Here is an 18,908-nt window from a genome sequence, read left to right on the forward strand (position 1 = left end):
GGGTGATACAATCAGTGCTGCCACTAGTAGCATTTGATATTTCAAAATGGTTGCTATGGCAATTTCTACAGACAATATGTACAAATAATCCATAGGTCAGTATTCGGTTTAAAAAAAAAAAAAAGAAAAAAATTCAACTAGTCTATTCGCCACTGGTCCATCGTATTTACCTAACCAGGGCTATGCGTTTATTTAAATTCAGGATGATCACCTTCAGAAGTGATTGACTCTCAGATAAAGAGTGACGCCAGAGCTCTCGAATAGAACCATATGTTTGGATTCCTCAGGAACCACACGGAATAGGTGAGCATAACTTACAAGTCCAACCTCACAAACTATTCTTAACACATGTGATCCAAATCTTATACGCTATTCTGGTCATGCAGGCTACACATCATTCATTTTATCTTGTCCTGAAGAAGACCCACATTTGATGCTCAACATTAGTACAGATCAACCAGGGTCTAAACGTCACACTCCACTAGAAGTTGTACATTCCACTGTAACCATTACAAAGTGCTGGAAAGAAAAATCTAGGTCACTGTGAGAGAATGTATGTTTTATTTTCACTTCGTACCTAAATGTTTTATGTAATTTGTTTTTGTATCCAATACGTATGTTGTGATGTATGTACGTTTTATATGTTACCTTATCCTTTGTCTCACATCCCTCACTAGATATTAGTGTGTGTAGCACTTGCTTTTTCATGAAATATTGATTATTTTTGACTAAAATAAATTATTGTAAGTCATAATTAAGTTGTGCTCTATTATTCGTATTATGTGCTAAGATATTTTTCATTATAATCATTAATTGATATCCCGATGAAATTAAGGGAAAATCATTCGAAATGTTATATCGTTTTAAAGAAAAAACGTGGCTGAACCACTGTTCCTTTAACGTGATTGACCCCAGGCTCTGCGCTATACTGGGTATCCCCATTGATAAATACGAACTGATGATTCTAGACTCAGGCTGAGATAAAGATCCATCAAAGTGGACATAGCGGAGTTTCAAGTTTGTGCTAAGTTTGCGTGGTGCAAACACCGTCCTTATCTCTCACGCCATCCAAGTGCTTTTGAGACAAAGCCACAGCCTGTACCCATATGCACATGCCAGGAAGAAAACTGTAATACGAATGGGTAGAAAGGAGCAGGGGAGCGACAGAGGAATGGGGTAGGGATAGTGAGCATTCCATGCTGTGGAGTGGCAGTAAGCAACAGTGAGAGGAGGAGCAACAGAGAAGCTAAGGGGCAAAAAGCGGAGCATGGACACAGAGGAATGAGGAAAGCAATGTACCAGCTGTGGGTTGTAAGAGTAATACAGAGAACGCCAGTGTGGGTATGTGAGCGGGGAAATAGCACACAGCAGCAAGAACAAGAAAACACAAGCACTTCCATGGAGTGCTCAAAGAGAAAGAAGAAAATAGTGGCAGGCATGTACGCAGGGGAGGAATACAAATTATTCAATTAGGAAAATGGTAAAGAAACTATGCTTCCGGAGAGTGACTACAGAAGAAGAGGAAGGAAAGCCATTCAATGAGAAGCAAGAAATGAACTTGGCAAAAAAAGCCAACCAATGATAAGCAATGGGCTAGCCCATAGCCCACAGCCCACTCTCAGTATCGGTATGGTACAGAATACATCCTTAGACTGACAAGATCAAAAAAGACTAGTAGTCATAAGAGACCACGTGGTGCAGAAATACTGAGGGCAAAAGAAGCAGGATCTGGTCTACAACGAGCAGTCAAATGGGTAAACTGGTGAGGGTTCTCACTCTTGTAAGGGATGAACATTTGGTTGCATATTGCATATGTTCACATTGTTATCAGCTGCAAAATACATTGCTGAACAGCTTCAAGAAGTAGTTTCAGACCTGCTTTAAGGTGAAATGGTGCTCCCTTTCTTGAAAAGTAAAAATGGCAAGGTTGAATAATTTGTTTGATAAATATGTATCTCAGTGCGATGTGATTCAAACAATGTCCCCAATTATTCATGACATTAATACTCATACCATTACTGTTATATACACACGTGGAACATGGATGAGAAAGATACTAGACCTTTGCAATATTTAAGTTTTTCTTCCAGTATTCGGAACTTCACATTGGCGAACCTAGTAAAACAAGAGTCAGGTCACAGCATGCATGCACAACACACATTATCCTGCTAAATTTGATTTGCTGTAAATAACCTTAGTCAAATATATTGGTAAAAGCACTAGTCTGCTCACATTGTTCAATAAGGAAAAGCTTAGAAAATGTGTCCATCCCTTTTGCCTTCAATTTAAAAGGTTGAAATATTCAGCAACATGCAGTAAACAATTGATATCAATTCCATGTAAAGTGCATAATCTGAGTAGAACAGCTCTAAAAAAAAAAATTCATTTTTTGGTGCCACGTTTCATATGTGTTGATCAAAAGCTGTTTAATAGAGAATGATTAATTATTGTTCTTGGCATTACTATAAAAATAACGCCACAGCTAATTCAGCCGTTTAACAAGATAACTTTGTATACCTGGGACAGTGTTCATGATTAGACTCTTGCCTGAATATATATCTTCTGAGAGGTCAGAGATCGACATTTTCACTTCATTTTCTATGCAAGCCCTAATCAAGCCCTTTTGTTTAATTAATGTACAGTCTGTTCTGCTCTGGCCTAAACTAACTTAGTACCAGCACTATTAGCGTAGCTCAATTGTTCCTACAAATTACATACCATACTACTAGGTAAATACTTTGTACACCCCATTATTGGTTTCTATAGACGACCTTGATATAAATATTCTGCTGACAAATCTGGGATTTTATTTACCTTGGGACAGGTATTCTTTTATTTCAATTACCAACAACCCGATGTATTCTTCTCTTCAACTTTTTGTCCCCATAGAAGAGACCTTGTTTCTCACATATTTTTAAATCGGGTATTTTGGAACTTTTTAGAAGGAACGGAACTGCCATTTTTAAGGTATTTTATCACATGTGCCATGCCATAATTACCAGACTGACAGTAGCCTTAATAATTGCCACTTTTTCGGTTTGCCTTTCCTCAGATATTTGGGATTGGCTGACCTAGATACACAGAAACATCACTCGTCACTCACCATTGTTTATTTTTAGAAACAAAAGGCAATCTTGCCCATGTCCAAGATGAAAAATGTTAGATACTTACATAAATTGTAAAGGTCATTCCCCCTGTAGATGATTCCTGGTCACGCCTGTTTAGGCACACCCATTTTAAAGTCCCTCCATGCTTGTTGTCCCACTCAAAAGCCCTGATCATGCTCCTTAAATAAACACCCACCTAGCCATACAGCAATCTTACCGATCCAGTACTGGTTTTCGCGGGAGCTCAGAGTTCAGAGCGGCGGAGCAACCAGCAGCGGAGCGGGCCGCACCGGCACCGGCAAGCGAGCTGACAGAGGCAGAGAGAGGCGAGAGACCGCGCGGAGGAAGGGGGCATCAAAGGTTAACGGTTTTGCCTGCCCGCCGGCCCGCTTGCCTGCCTGAACCCACGAACGCTCCCGGACTTGCCTCCGTGACTGCAGCGGTGGTTGTGGCAGTGGCAGTGGGGCTACGGGGGTCGCGGTCGCCACTCGCCAGTGAAGTTGAGCCTAGCCCAGCCCGGTCGTAAGGAACAGCGAGGAGGAAAGGAACCAGCTGGGCAAGATCGGTGCCAGCAGCAGCATGAGGTGAGGCCCGCGGTCAGTTTTTTGGCCAGTCTTTGTCAGCCGAGGTTGAGGCCGAGGGGCAGGACCGTAGGGGCCGAGGGGGGTGTTTTGGCGTGACAGCGGCCGCGAGCCCCCATACAGCCGCCATACAGCAGCTGAGATACCTGCAGTGGCAGGAGCAGGAGTCGCGGGAGATACCCCTGAAGTCAGCTGCTAGGAGTTTTGGTGCCATTCCAGTTGCGCTTCAGCTGTCCTCTTTTCCTCCTCCCAGTTTGGCTTAGCAAAGAGAAGCACCCAGAGAGCACCCAGAGAGGCTTAAGAACGAGCGTATGAGCAAACGGGAGGCTTGACACCAGCATTGACACCAGCATTGAAAAAACTTGACACCAGGAAGACTGTGGCCATAATAGACAGTCAACAGACAGTCAATATTCAGTCAACAGACAGTCAACAGACAGTCAAGACAGCTACCTCAATCTAAGAGCTTATAGCATCTTGCACGCAATAATGCGGTCTGGAAAGACAAGGCAGCCAGCACAAGCAAACCCTGCCAAAAGGATGAAGAGAGCAGTCAAGCAGTCACTAAACAAGGGAGGCGCCGAAGCAGACGCAAGGATAAAAGGCGAAGTCTTCAATCAAATTTCTCCGCTCCTTACCAATACCAATTCCGATCCCTCTACAAGCAGGATAGTAAGCACTACATGCAGCGACCCAATCCTGACCAAGCCATGCTACCAACCCAAAATCTACACAAAGTTTTAATTCCATAAAAGATGCTGGGCCGGTATTGTGTATAAACAGCAGCAAAGTAACTAATCTCCCCGAGCCACTCCAACCTCTACATGCACATCAAATGGAACACCAGTTGGTAGAGCAACAGCAATGGCAGCAGCAGGGGCTAGACTTCAGAAGTTCAGCAGTCTGCGGCAAAAGCTACGGCAGCGGAGACATGAGCCCTAAAGAGGGAGAAGTCACACCGGCCATAACTAAGAAGGCAAAACTCCAGAGACCTGAGAAAAGCGATCACCCGGGACACGATGTCCTGAGCCATCTGGCGACACCCTGCCCTACAACCATTCCAATAGACAATGACTGCAAGCAAAACACGCCCGGACACACAGCCAGCCGCAGAGTATCAACTACAGAGGGTGGAGAAGAAGGTCCGGAGGAAAAAAAGTGGGAAATGACCAATAACTGCATCCCCTATAACTATAACAGCACCTCTGACAAGCACGTCAAGGATGGATCCCTAGACAAAATCTCCCCACACATACAGGAAGGAAATGTGGAAATTGATGGAAACCAGGGGCTTAGCATTGCTTCTCATGGTTCCCTACAGCGACGGGACAAGCTATTAAAGGCCAACATGGAGGATAACCGTAACGAAAATCGCCTCATCCTGGGCACCTATGAGCCAGACTCACCGGAAAGACTGTGGTCACATAAGCACAAGGAGGCGTGTAAAGCAAACATGAGTACGGCTAACATGAGCAAAGGAGACAGTAAAGTCTCCTACAATATACAAAAAAAACCAACGTCGGGGAAATACCGTCAACACATGATGGCCAGCGAAAATCTAATATTCAACATGGTCTAGTCTCTCTCTCTGTCTCAGCTCAACCAGCTCAACCAGTCTGTAACACAAATCAAGCACCAATAGGATCAGTAACGTCTCACGGAACTGAACCGGAGTTATCATATCTTACTCCTGAAGAATGGGAGGGATTGGTTGCGTCTTACCCCACAGCCTCTGGAGGCGAGTCAGAAATAAGAAATAAAAGTTCTCCAATATCCAAAAGTGAAAAAGCTAAGAGACAAAGCAAAGACGACGTCTGGTGTACTTTACTGCGAACAATGCAAATGTCTGAATGCACTGCAGTACCAATCAGACAAGATGGACCTCCAGCTGTCAGTCCTCAACACACTCTCCATTTTTGTTGCTGGCATAGACAACAAGTTGGCAGACCTTAACAACCTGATCAAGTGGGCTCAGTCAGAGACAAAATTCGCCCAGGCTAGCTGCACCTGTATAACAATTGTGGACAAGCTAGCAACATTACCATTAGCACTGGACAACCTCCTTGCCGACATTAGGAAAGCAGTGCCAGCCCAAACAGTGCCTGGTGTGGCCCACACCAGCAATAGTAGTCACCAAACAACAAAGCCAAGAAAAGCCCAGGGCCCTAAGGCCCAGGCTAAGCTAACTGCAAGTGCGGCCCAGACAACAGACGGGAGGCAGGCTGCTGAGGAGGGGGCTTACCCACTTCAGGGCCAAACAACGGTGCACTAGCCGAAGGAACAATAGCCGCCCTGACGAGTAAGATCACTCAATCCAGTAAATCCCCGGAAAATCAAGAACTGATAGAAGGTGCGCAGTTATCGTCCAAACAGCGGAGAAAACAAAGGCGGAAGTGGCGAAACCAAAAACCCATCCAGGCACTGCCACACAGCAAGGATGAAATATACAGTCCCCGGTCCGAACCTATGGATGATCAACTAATCAATCCTTGTAGGGAAGAAGCAAACGCGGTCCCAGGTCGGGAAGAGGAAAAGAGTCCAATCCAGGATAAGGCACTGGAAATCACTGTGCGCACAATTGTCAATGACTCAATTATTGAAGGTCTGGTACAAAAACTGGGAACCAACAGCAGGAGCACGATAGGAGAACCATTGATAACTACAACATTATCAACAAATGGACCGCCGGAGCCAGTAGGGGAGAAAACAGTCTCACAAAGAAGCACTTGCAGGGAGGGGGAGACAACTAAAACAATAGTGCAGAGCAGGGAGAAAGTTTCTGCAAACAACAGCCAGCTTCTCGGCCTGACTATGCCAGTGCGGAGGCCATCACCATTAACAGAGGTCTCAACAGAGACAGAGAACACTCAGGACTCACAAACAGGGCAGTCTGGTACAACAACTACAATTATGTTTTACCCAGAGTATATATCAAAGGGACGGGTTGACATATTAAACAGAGGCAACATTTTGTGTTTACTAAGGTCCATCAACTCTTTAAAGAACATAAAAACCACTGACCTGGAGTCAGTTAAGTTTAATGAATCGCCTGATCACCCATGCACAGAGTCAACGAAAACAGTCTGGGCCACACCAGACCTAGTTGAGTAAATCCTAAAGGAAAAAAATCGGTTCAATGACTGGGGCATCAAACTCCAGCCACTCGAAAAACCAAGGTATCCTGACCCCTTGTTGGCCGAACCTAACCACCAAGAAGAAAACCCTGGCTTTGGACAACCAAGCCCACTATTATTCTCAGTGCTGCGAGGGGCACGTAGCAACAGCACAGAGCACAGGGGGGAATAGAGAACACATTGCACTTAGGGCATACGCGGACAGAAGCAGATCAACACCAGAGTGGAGCACAGTTACCAGGACAATAAACATCAAAACTGGAAGACCGTGACATTCTGAGAGGCATGCACTCCGACTCAAGAATTCACTGAAAATCTGCTCCTGGAATATCAATGGGCTGGGAGATAAGACCTTGGACCTGGAACTGCAATCTTACCTGCAAATGTTTGATATAATTTCACTCCAAGAAACGTGGAGTGAAGCACCGACGGCATTGCATGGCTTCAACATGCTTCACTTACCGGCAACTAGGAACGCTAAATTCAGACACAAAAAGGGAGGTTTAGCTACATACAGATCCATAAGCAGTAGCAGAACCCTTAGCGTACAACCTAGCGCCACCAAAAGAAATACAAGTAATTTGAATTACTCCACAGGGTAAGACAAGAAAAGAACATATAATACTTGTGAACCTCTATTTGCACCCAAGCGTCAAAAATAAAGGGAGTCAACCATTGAAGGAGGAGCTGGTGAAAATTATAACAGAGGAGAAAACAAATAACTGGATAATTACTGGGGACTTCAACCTATACATGATGAGGAAACTAGTTGTTGACATCAACTCAGAGGAGGATCCATTTGCTTGGGAGGAAAGGCCCCAAGACATCAGCGCAGATGGAAGACTCACAAACACCTCAAAAAATCTGTTGTCGTTCTTAGAACAACTGGGCTCACGTGCATTAAACGGCAGATTTCCTGGGGATCGCCCACAAATAGCAACATTTAACAATGTATCAACACGGTCCACAATTGACTACACATTCTGCTCTCACCATATGTTCACAAGAGTAAAAAACTATTGCATTGGAAGCGTAGATTTCAGTGACCACTTACCCCAAGAAATCACGATAGAAGATCAATCGTTATACAAATTGCCCCCTGCAAACACAATCTGCTCAGAATACACCAACAACGATAGAAGAATAAAATGTAGAACCAATGACCCCGAGGGACTTCTCTCCTTAGCAAAACAATTCTGGGAAGAAGGGAAAGCAGCCAACCCTAATATAATTGTAGGCTGGGAGGCATTCACGAACGACCTACAGAATAGCTATGGAGATCTAAAGGGCCATTCTCGAAACAGGAGAATAAAGTGCTACCAAAACCTACGGTCAGGCCCCATCCTACGTAATACCGTCAAACTAAAACAGCTAAAAGTACGGATAACTACACACTGCGGAGGCTAAAGACCGATCACTCAGCACTGCAAGAACTGCGGCAGTTAAAAGCTACCCGGAAAAAACGTATATGGCAAGACAAAAAGGAAGCCGAGGAATCTCTTTGGGCTACTCTTCTGCACGTTATCAAAAGAAACAACAGTGCACAGTTCTGGAAAAAGATTAATGCCCTATCGAACTCGCAAGGTCGGCACATTAGCTCCAATGTCACAGAAGAGGCTTGGATAAGTTACCTCGAATCCCATTTTAACAAAAATCAGACTCCCCAAATTGGCTTAAACAACACCGCGCCCCGCACGGAAACTCACCTGCATCAGCGAAACCTCATGGCAGAACATGGTCAGAACCTCATGATCACCAAAAAACAAGTTTACAAGAGCATTTTGAAGGGCAGGCGAGAGAGAGCTCCTGGCCCAAACGGGATCCCACCTATACTATTTAAACAAAATCCTGAATTTTGGGCCACAGCCCTAAAACCGATTTTCGATAAAATCCTACAGACATCAATAATACCATTGTCGTGGAGGGGCTCAATAATCTCACCCATTTATAAAAAAGGTAACAGGAGTGACCCAAAAAGCTACCAGCTGGTAGCTCTTCTGGACAATGAGGCTAAATACTATGCCGGGGTACTCTTACTGGAATTATCAACATGGGTCACAGAAATTAAAGCAATACCCTATAATCAAACTGGATTTTGTAGAGATATGGGCACTGCCACTAACATCTCTGCCCTCTCACTAATGATTGATACCGCACTTGTAATCAAACAGCCTCTATACAACTGCTTCATCGATTACAGTTCAGCATTTGATCATATAAACAGAAATATTCTGTGGCCAAAACTAAAAACGTTAGGTATCCCACCATTACTCCTGAGACAGCTAATCCTTCTGCATAGTAACACCTGGGTACAAGTAAAGCTGGGGGCTGTAGACCACTTATCAAAAAAGATCAATACAACCTTTGGACTAAAACAAGGGTGCGTACTTGCCCCGACACTTTTTAATCTATTTGTGGCCGAGCTTTCAGTCCAACTCAATGGAATTAATGCGCATGCCCCGAAGCTAGGAGGTCGTCAGCTATCTAACATTCTATACGCAGACGACTTAGTACTCATCAGCAGGACACCCATAGGACTACAACGCCTGCTGGACACTACATTTCAATACTCAGACATCAATAGACTAAGTATTAACCACTTGGATGCTAAGGTGTTTTATGGCTTTGAATGTAATTTCCATTGAAGTCAATGGAAACTCCATGACGAGCTGGGCTCGTCATGAGCGTCGAAGGGGTTAACCAAGATAAAACAAAAGTCATGTGTATAAATCAACGGAAAACAAAAACAAAGTACAACTGGCACCTGGCAAAAGTTAAGCTTGAAGTCGTACAAGAATATAAATACTTGGGGGTCATGATTGATAGCAAAGGCAACTACAAAGCGCAATGTGAGGCAATAAAAAAGAGGGGATTAACAACAGCGATTGCACTAAGGAACTTGAAAAACATAACCGATGGGCCAGGCTTTCTCCCTCTGACCAAGGTGATCATCGATGAAGCTGTACTGGAACAGAGATGGCGACGACCAGTCAATCCTTTGCGCTCACATCTGTAACTGTGTTTTTAAGCATACAATTTTAAGCATTTTTTGCACATATAAGCTTCAAAGGAAATGATCAATAGCCTATTAATCCTTGTATAAACTAATGAATGTTGAGACGGGACTACGCACTGCAAACATGCATTTGTCAGCATGTCTTTATTTTGTAACCAAGACTCTTACTAGCGGGGCAATTCTGTCTCATGAACTGCTGCTAACCTCAAATGATAAAAACGAAGAAACAACACTACGGGTTATCAGGGTTGGGGGAGTGGATACGTTCAGTGATCTCAAAGTGCGCTTTTTAACTGTGGTCATAAACATATTTTAAACTGATGTTTTATTGTTTATAAATGATATTCAATCTTTTTGTAATGGTTTTAATTAACTGCACAATAAACATATTACTTACTATCCTGAAAAAAAAAATACTACCCCACCTAGCACACCTACATAAACAGAGAACTGTGAAGGTAACAGTGAAAACACTTCTGATTTTTGGATGCTGTTTGACAGCACTTTGCACTGACAACCCTAAGGGATCCTACGTTTGTGTCCCTTTAGCAGGCAAACAAGAGGCTAACCACTTCAATCAATCAGGGAATTGTTAGCGCTACTCACCCGTGAGGGTCTCAAGGTGCTGAGGGGGTAAGGGGGAGGGGTAAGAGGGGTGCCGCTCCGTTCACCCGAAGAGCCAGGTCTTCAGGGTCTTCCTGAAGGTATTCAGGGAGGGGGCACATCTGATGTCTACCGGTTGCTCGTTCCAGGTCTTGGCTGCGATGTGGGTCAACTATCTTCCCCCTGATGTGACCCGGAGGGTGTGCGGGGTTTCAGCCAGTGCGAGTTTGGATGAACGCAGGTTCCATTTGGGTATGTGGAAGTTTATTCTGTGGTTGAGGTATTTGGGTCCGTTGTCGTGCAGGCATTTGTAGGCATGAGTGAGAATCTTGAAGGTGACTTTCTTCTCCACGGGAAGCCAGTGGAGTCTTCGCAGGTGTTGGCTGATGTGTTTGTACCGGGGTATGCCGAGGACGAATCTAGCCACGGTGTTCTGTATTGTTTGCAGTTTGCAGAGTAGAGACTTGTTGATAATGGCATATAGTTCCGTTGCATTGTCTAGCTTGCTGGTGATGAGTACGTGGGTGAGAGTTTTTCTCGATTCGGGGGGATCCATTTGAAGGTCTTTCGGAGGATGCAGAGTGTGTTGAAGCAGCTTGAGGTGACGGCGTTGACCAGTCGGTTCATGGTGAGCGATGAATCAAGTATGATGCCGAGGTTCTTGGCGTGGTCTGAGGGGGTAGGTGGTATTCCGAGGGCGGTGGGCCATCAGGTGTTGTCCCAAGCTGAAGGGGTGGTTCCGAGGACGAGGACTTCTGTTTTCTCAGCGTTGAGTTTCAGGCAACTGTTTGTCATCCAGCCTTTCACTTCTTGCATTCCTCTCTGGAAGTTGAGTTTTGTGGTGGTGGGTCTTTGGTGAGGGAGAGGATGAGCTAGGTGTCAACGGCGTAGGATACGATGTTGAGGCCATGTCGTCGAACGAGGTCTGCAAGGGGGGCCATGTAGATGTTGAATAGGGTTGGGCTCAGAGATGACCCCTGTGGGACTCCGCAGGTGATGTCCGTGGGGCGGAGAGGAAGGGCGGTAGTCTGATCCTCTGGCTTCTTCCGGCGAGGATGAGCAGATCCAGCCCAGGGCAGTTCCTTGTATGCCGGTGTTGTGCAGCCTGGTGATTAGTGTGCGGTGAGATGGTGTTGAAGGCTGCAGACAAGTCGAGGAGGATGAGGGCCATGGAGTGGCCCTGTTCCAGGAGCGTGCGGATGTCGTCTGTGGTGGTGAGTAGGACGGTCTCGGTACTGTGGTTGGCTCGGAATCCGGATTGGGAAGCGTAGAGGACGGCGTGCTCTTCAATGAATTGTGTCACTTCCCTGTTGACTGTCTTCGCCGCCACTCTGGCTGCGAAGGGGAGAAGCAAGATGGGCCGGTAGTTTTTGAGGTCAGTGGGGTCGGCCATGGGTTTCTTGAGCAGGGATCTGAATATGGCACGCTTCCAGCCGCCTGGGAAAGTGCCTGTTATGAAAGTGGTTTTGATGATGTGTTGTTGCAGTTGGGGTGCGATGGTGTCTGCGGCTCTGTGGTAGATGTGCGGGGGCAGGGGTTGGTGGGGGGCCCGTGCTCGACCCCTGGAGAGCGGTTCCAGTCCCTGGGTGCCATGAAATATCCTTGTGTGAGTTCTCATCATCCAGCATGTGTGAGTTCTCTTCATCCAGCAGGTGTCAGGAGTTATCTTATACCAGAACTGCCTTCTTCTTCCCAGGTGCAGGAACGTTCTGAGGAGGCAGTGGTAGAAATGCAATTATGCATTATGTTCACTAGTCAGTTGTTAGAGAAATTACATCACCCAATCCCAACTAATTTCTCATAGTCCTCCCACCTCCTTTTGCAGCTGTTCCTCTTTGCCTTACTAAAAAATTAGGCAGGAACCCCTTTTTCAAAGTAAACGAAACCCAGTGCTGTCAAACATCCAGATGTTAGCTTCTAAGCTACTCTGCTATTTAGATAAACTCTCCATCTAGCTAATAGAGGCAAAACTTTCTCAGTCAAAAGACATAGTGCTAAACCTACCCTTTGTTCTGCTACCTGCTCATATTCTCCAAGGTGGCTAATCCCTGTTAAGCGGTCAACAGTTAAAACACAGTGTACCTCCCTGGGCTCAAAGTCAGGCCATTGCTCTCTTCGCCATATTTGGTAACACTCCCAGGCAAGGATTTTCTATTCCAGCTTTGGACTTGTGATGAGTGACAGAATAGGTTGTAAGCCAGTTCTTGCTCAGGCAGCAGTTAACAAAATATGATTTCACCTGTAAAACAGAATTCGAAAACTAGGCAGGAACTAACTTTGAAGTATTTTTGTAGCCTTTACCTAAATGGGGATAGAAAATTAAGATTTTAAACCCACTTAAGCTTACTCAGAGACAAGTGACCAATGCCTACATTGTGAAAGATATTTGAGCTTTTATTTCCTTGTTAGTTAACAAACTTCAACATGCTGTTTGCGTTATACTTCTATATGACCACCCTGCATTTTGGGCTTACAAGGCACACTTTAGTGTTGACTCCTGAATACATAAAATATACTTTTCCTACATGGAAAAGGCTTTTTTTTTTACCAACAATGTGCCGCTGCAGTGCATATAAACTACAGCCAAGCCATAACACGGTGGTGCCCCTGGCAGATAAATATTTTTGCTATGCGTGGGTGGTCTAAATACACACAGCATCCCACATGTGACATGTGACTTCCTATGCCATAGATACACTTTAATCACATTTAGAATGGATTAAATAAAAGCCAAGTAGGCAAATAGGGCGTTCCAATGTACAGCACATGTTTTAAAGGGGAAGCAAAGGCATGTTTAGCGGTGGTAACAGCATTTTACAGCCACAAAAACAGCGTTCAGAAAATGGTGAAAAATATGGGGTGGCTATGCAGAAAATGTGGATTTGCAAAAAGTTTGCATATGAAGTTCAATTTGTCATGTGGGCTGAAGTAGTGTTCCATAGCAGTTTGTCATGCAATCACCGAAATAAAGCTGTCATAACCTGCTTATGCAATTCATTCATGCAAGTAATCATGCCTGTGGTTGTGCGATGGTTATGACAGCGATCGTGCATGTCGCTTTAAGTGTATTCATATCTGAGGTCTTGCATGCTGTCATTCAATGCTCATGAACTGCATGCACAGATGATAATAAATCACAAAATACCTGTTGGGTTTGTTTACAAAAATATTTTACTGCATTTATTAAAAACAGAAAGTCTTATTTAAGCGGGATGCTCAGGGTAGCATAATAACCGATTACAAGTTTTATGGTCTCATTCACGCAGCCATTCAATTTTTTTATGTAATCCATTTGATTTAGAGAGGGAATTTGCAGATGGTGGGATGTTGAGATCATTGTTCGGATGTGTGCAGTAAATCTCATACTCGGATCGCTTTTCCATCAGGGCAAAAAAAACGTTTTTCTTCATCAAACAATGCCATTTTTTTAATGAACTTTCAACAAGAACTTGAAACTAGAGTCTGAGCAAACCCCTAACCCTCCATTGACCTTTTCTGGGATGATTAGCTTCTGGTCAAAAATGAACTCAAGTCCTCAGATGTTTCCTGACTCCTGCTTGGCTTTAGACCTGGTGTGCTGGCCATGCACTTCAGTGGCAGTAGCTGCAGTTGCACTCTACATGTGCTTTCCCTGCTTCATGGACGTAGGATGGCCACACACATCCACACAGGGCTACTGGGTGCACTGCAGTTCCCATGGTGGGAGCTCCTCTTGCTCTTTCTTCTCCTACCTCCTTGGTGCTTTCACAAGTCGGGAGAGCAGCAGTTGCAAACTCTCCACCCAGCTCAGAGACTGTGGCCGCGCAAATCCTGGTACATGGTCGGGAAGCCAAGTGATGACTGACTTCCTGCAAGGGATCCACATATCTAGCAAACTGCCTAGCACCAATGCAGGAGAGGTGTCAGCTTGAAAGCCAAGTAGGACAGCATCACCTCTGGCATTAAATGAAGAATCAATCAGAGGCCTCTAAGAAAAAATTGTAGGAAGAGGTATCAGTGAATGGGGTCCAAACGCAACCAACACAGGTACTGGTGAAGCATTTCCCCATTCGGATGTCCAATGCTACGGTGACACAACCTCTCAAGGTAACTAGTACAAACACTAATCTGGCTTTGGGGAGCAGTGGGGGAGATACAAGGTTATCAGAACACATGAGAAGTAGAATGTAGTCAATTTTCAAAAGTTGTGGTGTTCACAGACCGACGTGACAGAAAAACTTGATCCTGTGGCAAATCCAATACTTCTCAAAGTTCCTGAAGCTACAGATGCATTCTTATCAATGTCAGACAATTCAGATCCAGACTCTAGTGAGAAGACCTTTATCCCGATCAGACTGTAACTGATAACCTTCTAGCAGACTGTTCTTCCAGACAGATCATTCAGGGACAAAATCACAGGCAAAACATTCACATCCCCGCAGGATGGTCTGGTTGTTAGTTCTGAGGGGGAGAGATGCCATAGTCAATGATACGAATCTCCATTGAGATCACTCTGTAGATCGGCGGAAGTCAATTGCAGAAGCTAGTTTGGTCCAGGCATACAAACATACATTCAAGGGGTTAGCATAGCTACTCAGAATAAACTCATGCTGTGATTTAAGTATCAGCTACTCTGTTCCCACAGCGAGGAATACCACAAAGATTCTGCTGCTTTTAAAGTAGGTAATCTTAAAACTCAATTAGCAGTTCAAAAAACCTCAAAACTAACTTCAATCTTAGGCAATCTGAGGCCCTATTATCCATAGGGTGCAATTTCCCTGTTTGTGCCACAGTGCACCTTTAAATAGGTGCACCGGACGCAGATAGGTAAAGTGCACCTTATTACATTGAATGAGCTGCCCCCAGGGCAGCCGCGAAGTCATGCTGCCCCCAGGGCAGCACATACAAGTGAAAAACTGAGCAGCTTTGAAGCAGCCTCTCCGTGTTTCACTGTGCAAGTGGCAACCAGCCTGCACTTTTAAGAAGGGTGAGAGATTGCCTTGCAAGCGGGTGCAGTGAGCTGGCTTTCCCCACCAAGAGGCTTGCCATCACAGCACACCACCTTTTGGGTGGCACACTGTCAGTGTGCCTCCTGACAGCTTCTTTGCCTCTGCATCTGTGTCTATAATTCGTCAAGGGTGCAGAAGAAAAGGGAATCCCTCATTTGCATGGGGCAGCGCCCCCATGAAAATGAGGGATCACTCTCTGGTAATAGCCCTGGTGCTATATGTGCATCAGAGCTATCTGTATTACAGAAAGGGCCATACAAGTGGCTGTAGCCCTTTCTGTAATACCAAAGTGCCCTGGGGTGCATAAATCGTGCTCACATGCCTGTTTCACCCCCGGGGCACTTTCATTGATACGGCTTCTGGTGTCTGAAGTTAAGCAGTGCACCAGCGCCTTAGAGGATAGCACCACATTGTTTCTGCTGTGGCTCGAGGAACAGGAGCAGAAACCAACAAGCTTTGCTATTAAACTTATGTGAGGTTTCACGCTTCAGCTTCTTTGGATGTCCTTTCCAGATCTGAGTGATCTGGCCTTTTATCCACGCACAAAATGTTCCCTTTGAGAAACCTATAGGCAAATGAAAATCCTCTCATCCATAGGCTACACTGCAATATGTTGGTATATTTCTTCTGAGACAAGCAGTACATTAGGCCGCGCACCACTTTCAGCAAATTGGGAGAGATCTAATTTTTTGCATGATCTGATTTCTGTAAGGCCCCACAGAATGCCGGTAGGAACTCCGATAGTTGATCCATACATTACTGGCAGAGGGAACCACTGTCTTTCTCCAACAGCCAGCAAGATAATACCAAGGCATGGTCTGATATCTCTCCAGGTCAGTATCGCAAAGTCAGCCATGGGGTTTGCCTAGATTCCAATAGCAGAGGAGAGTGTCCCGCCCAGGAAAATGGTAGTCACCATGTCAGTAGCAGGCATGAAGAGGTAGCCAAACCTGGAAAAGCAGCCACGAGATGTGTGTGTACCCAACCTCTCAAGGGTGCCACATCTCCCACATATCACAAAAGCCAAGGGCGCTGGCCCATGTTGCTAAAGATGAGGATCTGCATTGGGTCATCGATCTGGCCCCAATGGAATCTATCTGGGGGTCAAGTTCGACGTTGAAACCTCCTCCTTTAATTGTGTAGCCCGGGGAGAGGTTGAAGATCACTGTTTGCAAGTCCGCAAGTGGTACACTCATGAGGTGTGGGTAGACCTAGACCGAAATTATATTGTAATGAACACTCTAGGAGACCCCTCAGGAAAGTGAATCTACTGGGGCCTGTCTGTGGATAAGTGGGTACCAAGAGGCGAAGCTGCGATGAAGGAGAATAGCTGTCCTTCATGAGCTTCTTGTGTGGCCCTCATGGAAGACCCTATCACAGCCTGCCAAGGGTAGAATTGGGCAGCTTGAGCCAAGGACGTGTGTCTCTCGGAGGAGCACAACCATTGGCAGGTGGGTTTCACTAAGTGAAGACGCTGCCCCATTTAATGTAGTCATTCAGAGCATTTATATTCGAGGTCAGCATTGCTAAGTCAGCCATTGAGATGGTGTCTGGAATTTGGATGCGGAGGAGATAGTCCTCTCAATCTGAAGGGTCTGTGCATGTGGCATTGCAGTTGTGTAGTGCATGTGATGTGAGAACAGTAAATGGAAAGAGAAAAACATGGAGCACTTCCACCTTAGAAGTATCGGTCACCCAAATAAACCCTATCAACATAGTTGTCGAAACAACAATGCAGGGTAAAGTGTGTCTGAGCATACAGTGCTGATGGCAAGAAACTGCACTTCGAGAGCCTGGTCTCAAATCTGTAACATGAACAGTACATAGAGGTCTCAGTGGCCTTTAGTTGGAGTCTTGGTTTGGGCCACGTTAGGATTATGGGCACGGGATTCAGTATGCTTTTCAAAGGGGCTAGTGGCTCTTAGTACGCCCACTCCAGCTATCTCCATCCTCCTGTACCGAGGATTCAGGGGATCTAGCTAGTTGGTCTCTGCACTTCCAAGATCGGTGCCTTTGGGGTGTTTTACAACTGAGCATGACATTGGTGTATCCTTGTGGGTGGGCTGGGTCACCGCAGAGCCATCTCCTCTGTTGCGTACTTCCAGACCCGTTCAGGGGTGTCGAAAAAGAGGGAGCTGGAATGATGTAGCATTTTGAGGTGTGAAGGAACAGACGCATGTAGGTGAAAGCTCAGTGCTTTAAGTTTCTGTTTAACGTGTCGAACAATTTCCTCCTTTTCTGGACCAACCAGGATTAGTACGGCAATAAAAGGATACAAGATGATTGAACGGGATAGCGCTCCATCTCTCTAGCCCCCCCTAAGGATGGCATCTCCATTTTTGTGGTTTAGAAGTTTGGCAATAAGGACTCTGGGCAGGGGTAGGGTGGGCAGTATTGTGTGCCAGAGCCCGTTGAGCTCCTTGGAGGATGAAACACAGGGACAATTGATCAAAGGGAGCCAGGAGAACATTTCTCTGGGGAGGAACCCTCACACCCTCTGGGAAGCTCACAAATCTTAAACTTTTATACAGGGCTCTGTTCTCGTCATCCTTGCATTCTTCGAGCAACTTGACAGAGGAGGAGAGGTGGGCCCTGAGTTATTCGTAGGTGTCCTCCAAGGTAAAGACTTGCCCTTGAGGCTCAGTCATGCTATCAGCGGCATTTCGTAAGTCCTATCACAGAAGGCGACGTCTATCCCGACCTCCCCAATCTTAGTTTTGTTTAGCAGTACGCAAATCCTGGATCTCCTGCAGGATGGAGTCCGTGAATTGAGAGTCGGTGACGTGTAGGGTTGAAAAATCATGGGCCATATGATTGGCAGCTTCCAAGGAGGATTGTGCAAAGTGCTCCATTTTCACATGTGTCTGTGAGGAAGCTGGAAGGTCTCTACCCATCTTGGTAACCCATAACCCCCCAGGAGTTGCCTCCTCCTAGAATAAAATGCCTGTATGAGGGTGCCCAGGAGACCCGCTTGCACGGTATTTCTTGGGCAGCATGAGAAGTCAGCAGGTCTACGTATGGATCCACAACTTCAGCGATACTGGCCTGGGGGGTGCTCTTGCATCAGTGATAGTGTGTCAAGGTCATGTGATCTGACCTAGCCACAGGGAGGGGGAGAGTCACGCCGGGGGGGTGGGGGAAGGGAGTTCAATCTGACTGGGGTTTGTCAACGTCGTGGCGTTGCCTCCCAAGTCCAGTAGCTAGTGGAGCTGTTGAGGGGCTGAAGCATGAGCTGCATCTCCGTCTATTGCAGAGTTGAGTTGTTGGTGCCTTGCTGCCCCCCCCCCAGAGGCAGTACACAGGTAAGGAGCTCCATGCCATGCCAGTACAGAATCTCCATAGACTGTGGATTCCACACACAGGGCCAGGGTGATCGGGGCTTGTGTCTGTGGTAGTGGCCTGGGTATTCTAGACAGGGTTCACTCTCTGGCACAGTCAGTCATACACAAGGAACAGAGTTTCTTACCCCTATAGTCTAG

At 45.7% G+C, this 18,908-nt stretch overlaps 1 protein-coding gene across 1 annotated transcript in view; it reads right to left on the reverse strand.

Moving 5' to 3' along the window:
• Nucleotides 1-18,908, reverse strand: part of LOC144770346 (E3 ubiquitin-protein ligase TRIM39-like) — a 186,976-nt gene that overhangs the window by 51,113 nt on the left and 116,955 nt on the right. The window contains exon 5 of the mRNA XM_078654805.1: nucleotides 2,063-2,115. Within this exon, the coding sequence (XP_078510931.1) occupies nucleotides 2,063-2,115 (53 nt within the window). The remainder of the gene's footprint in view (nucleotides 1-2,062; nucleotides 2,116-18,908) is intronic.

Source organism: Lissotriton helveticus, chromosome 7 (assembly GCF_964261635.1).
Source record: "Lissotriton helveticus chromosome 7, aLisHel1.1, whole genome shotgun sequence".
NCBI classification, from domain to species: domain Eukaryota; kingdom Metazoa; phylum Chordata; class Amphibia; order Caudata; family Salamandridae; genus Lissotriton; species Lissotriton helveticus.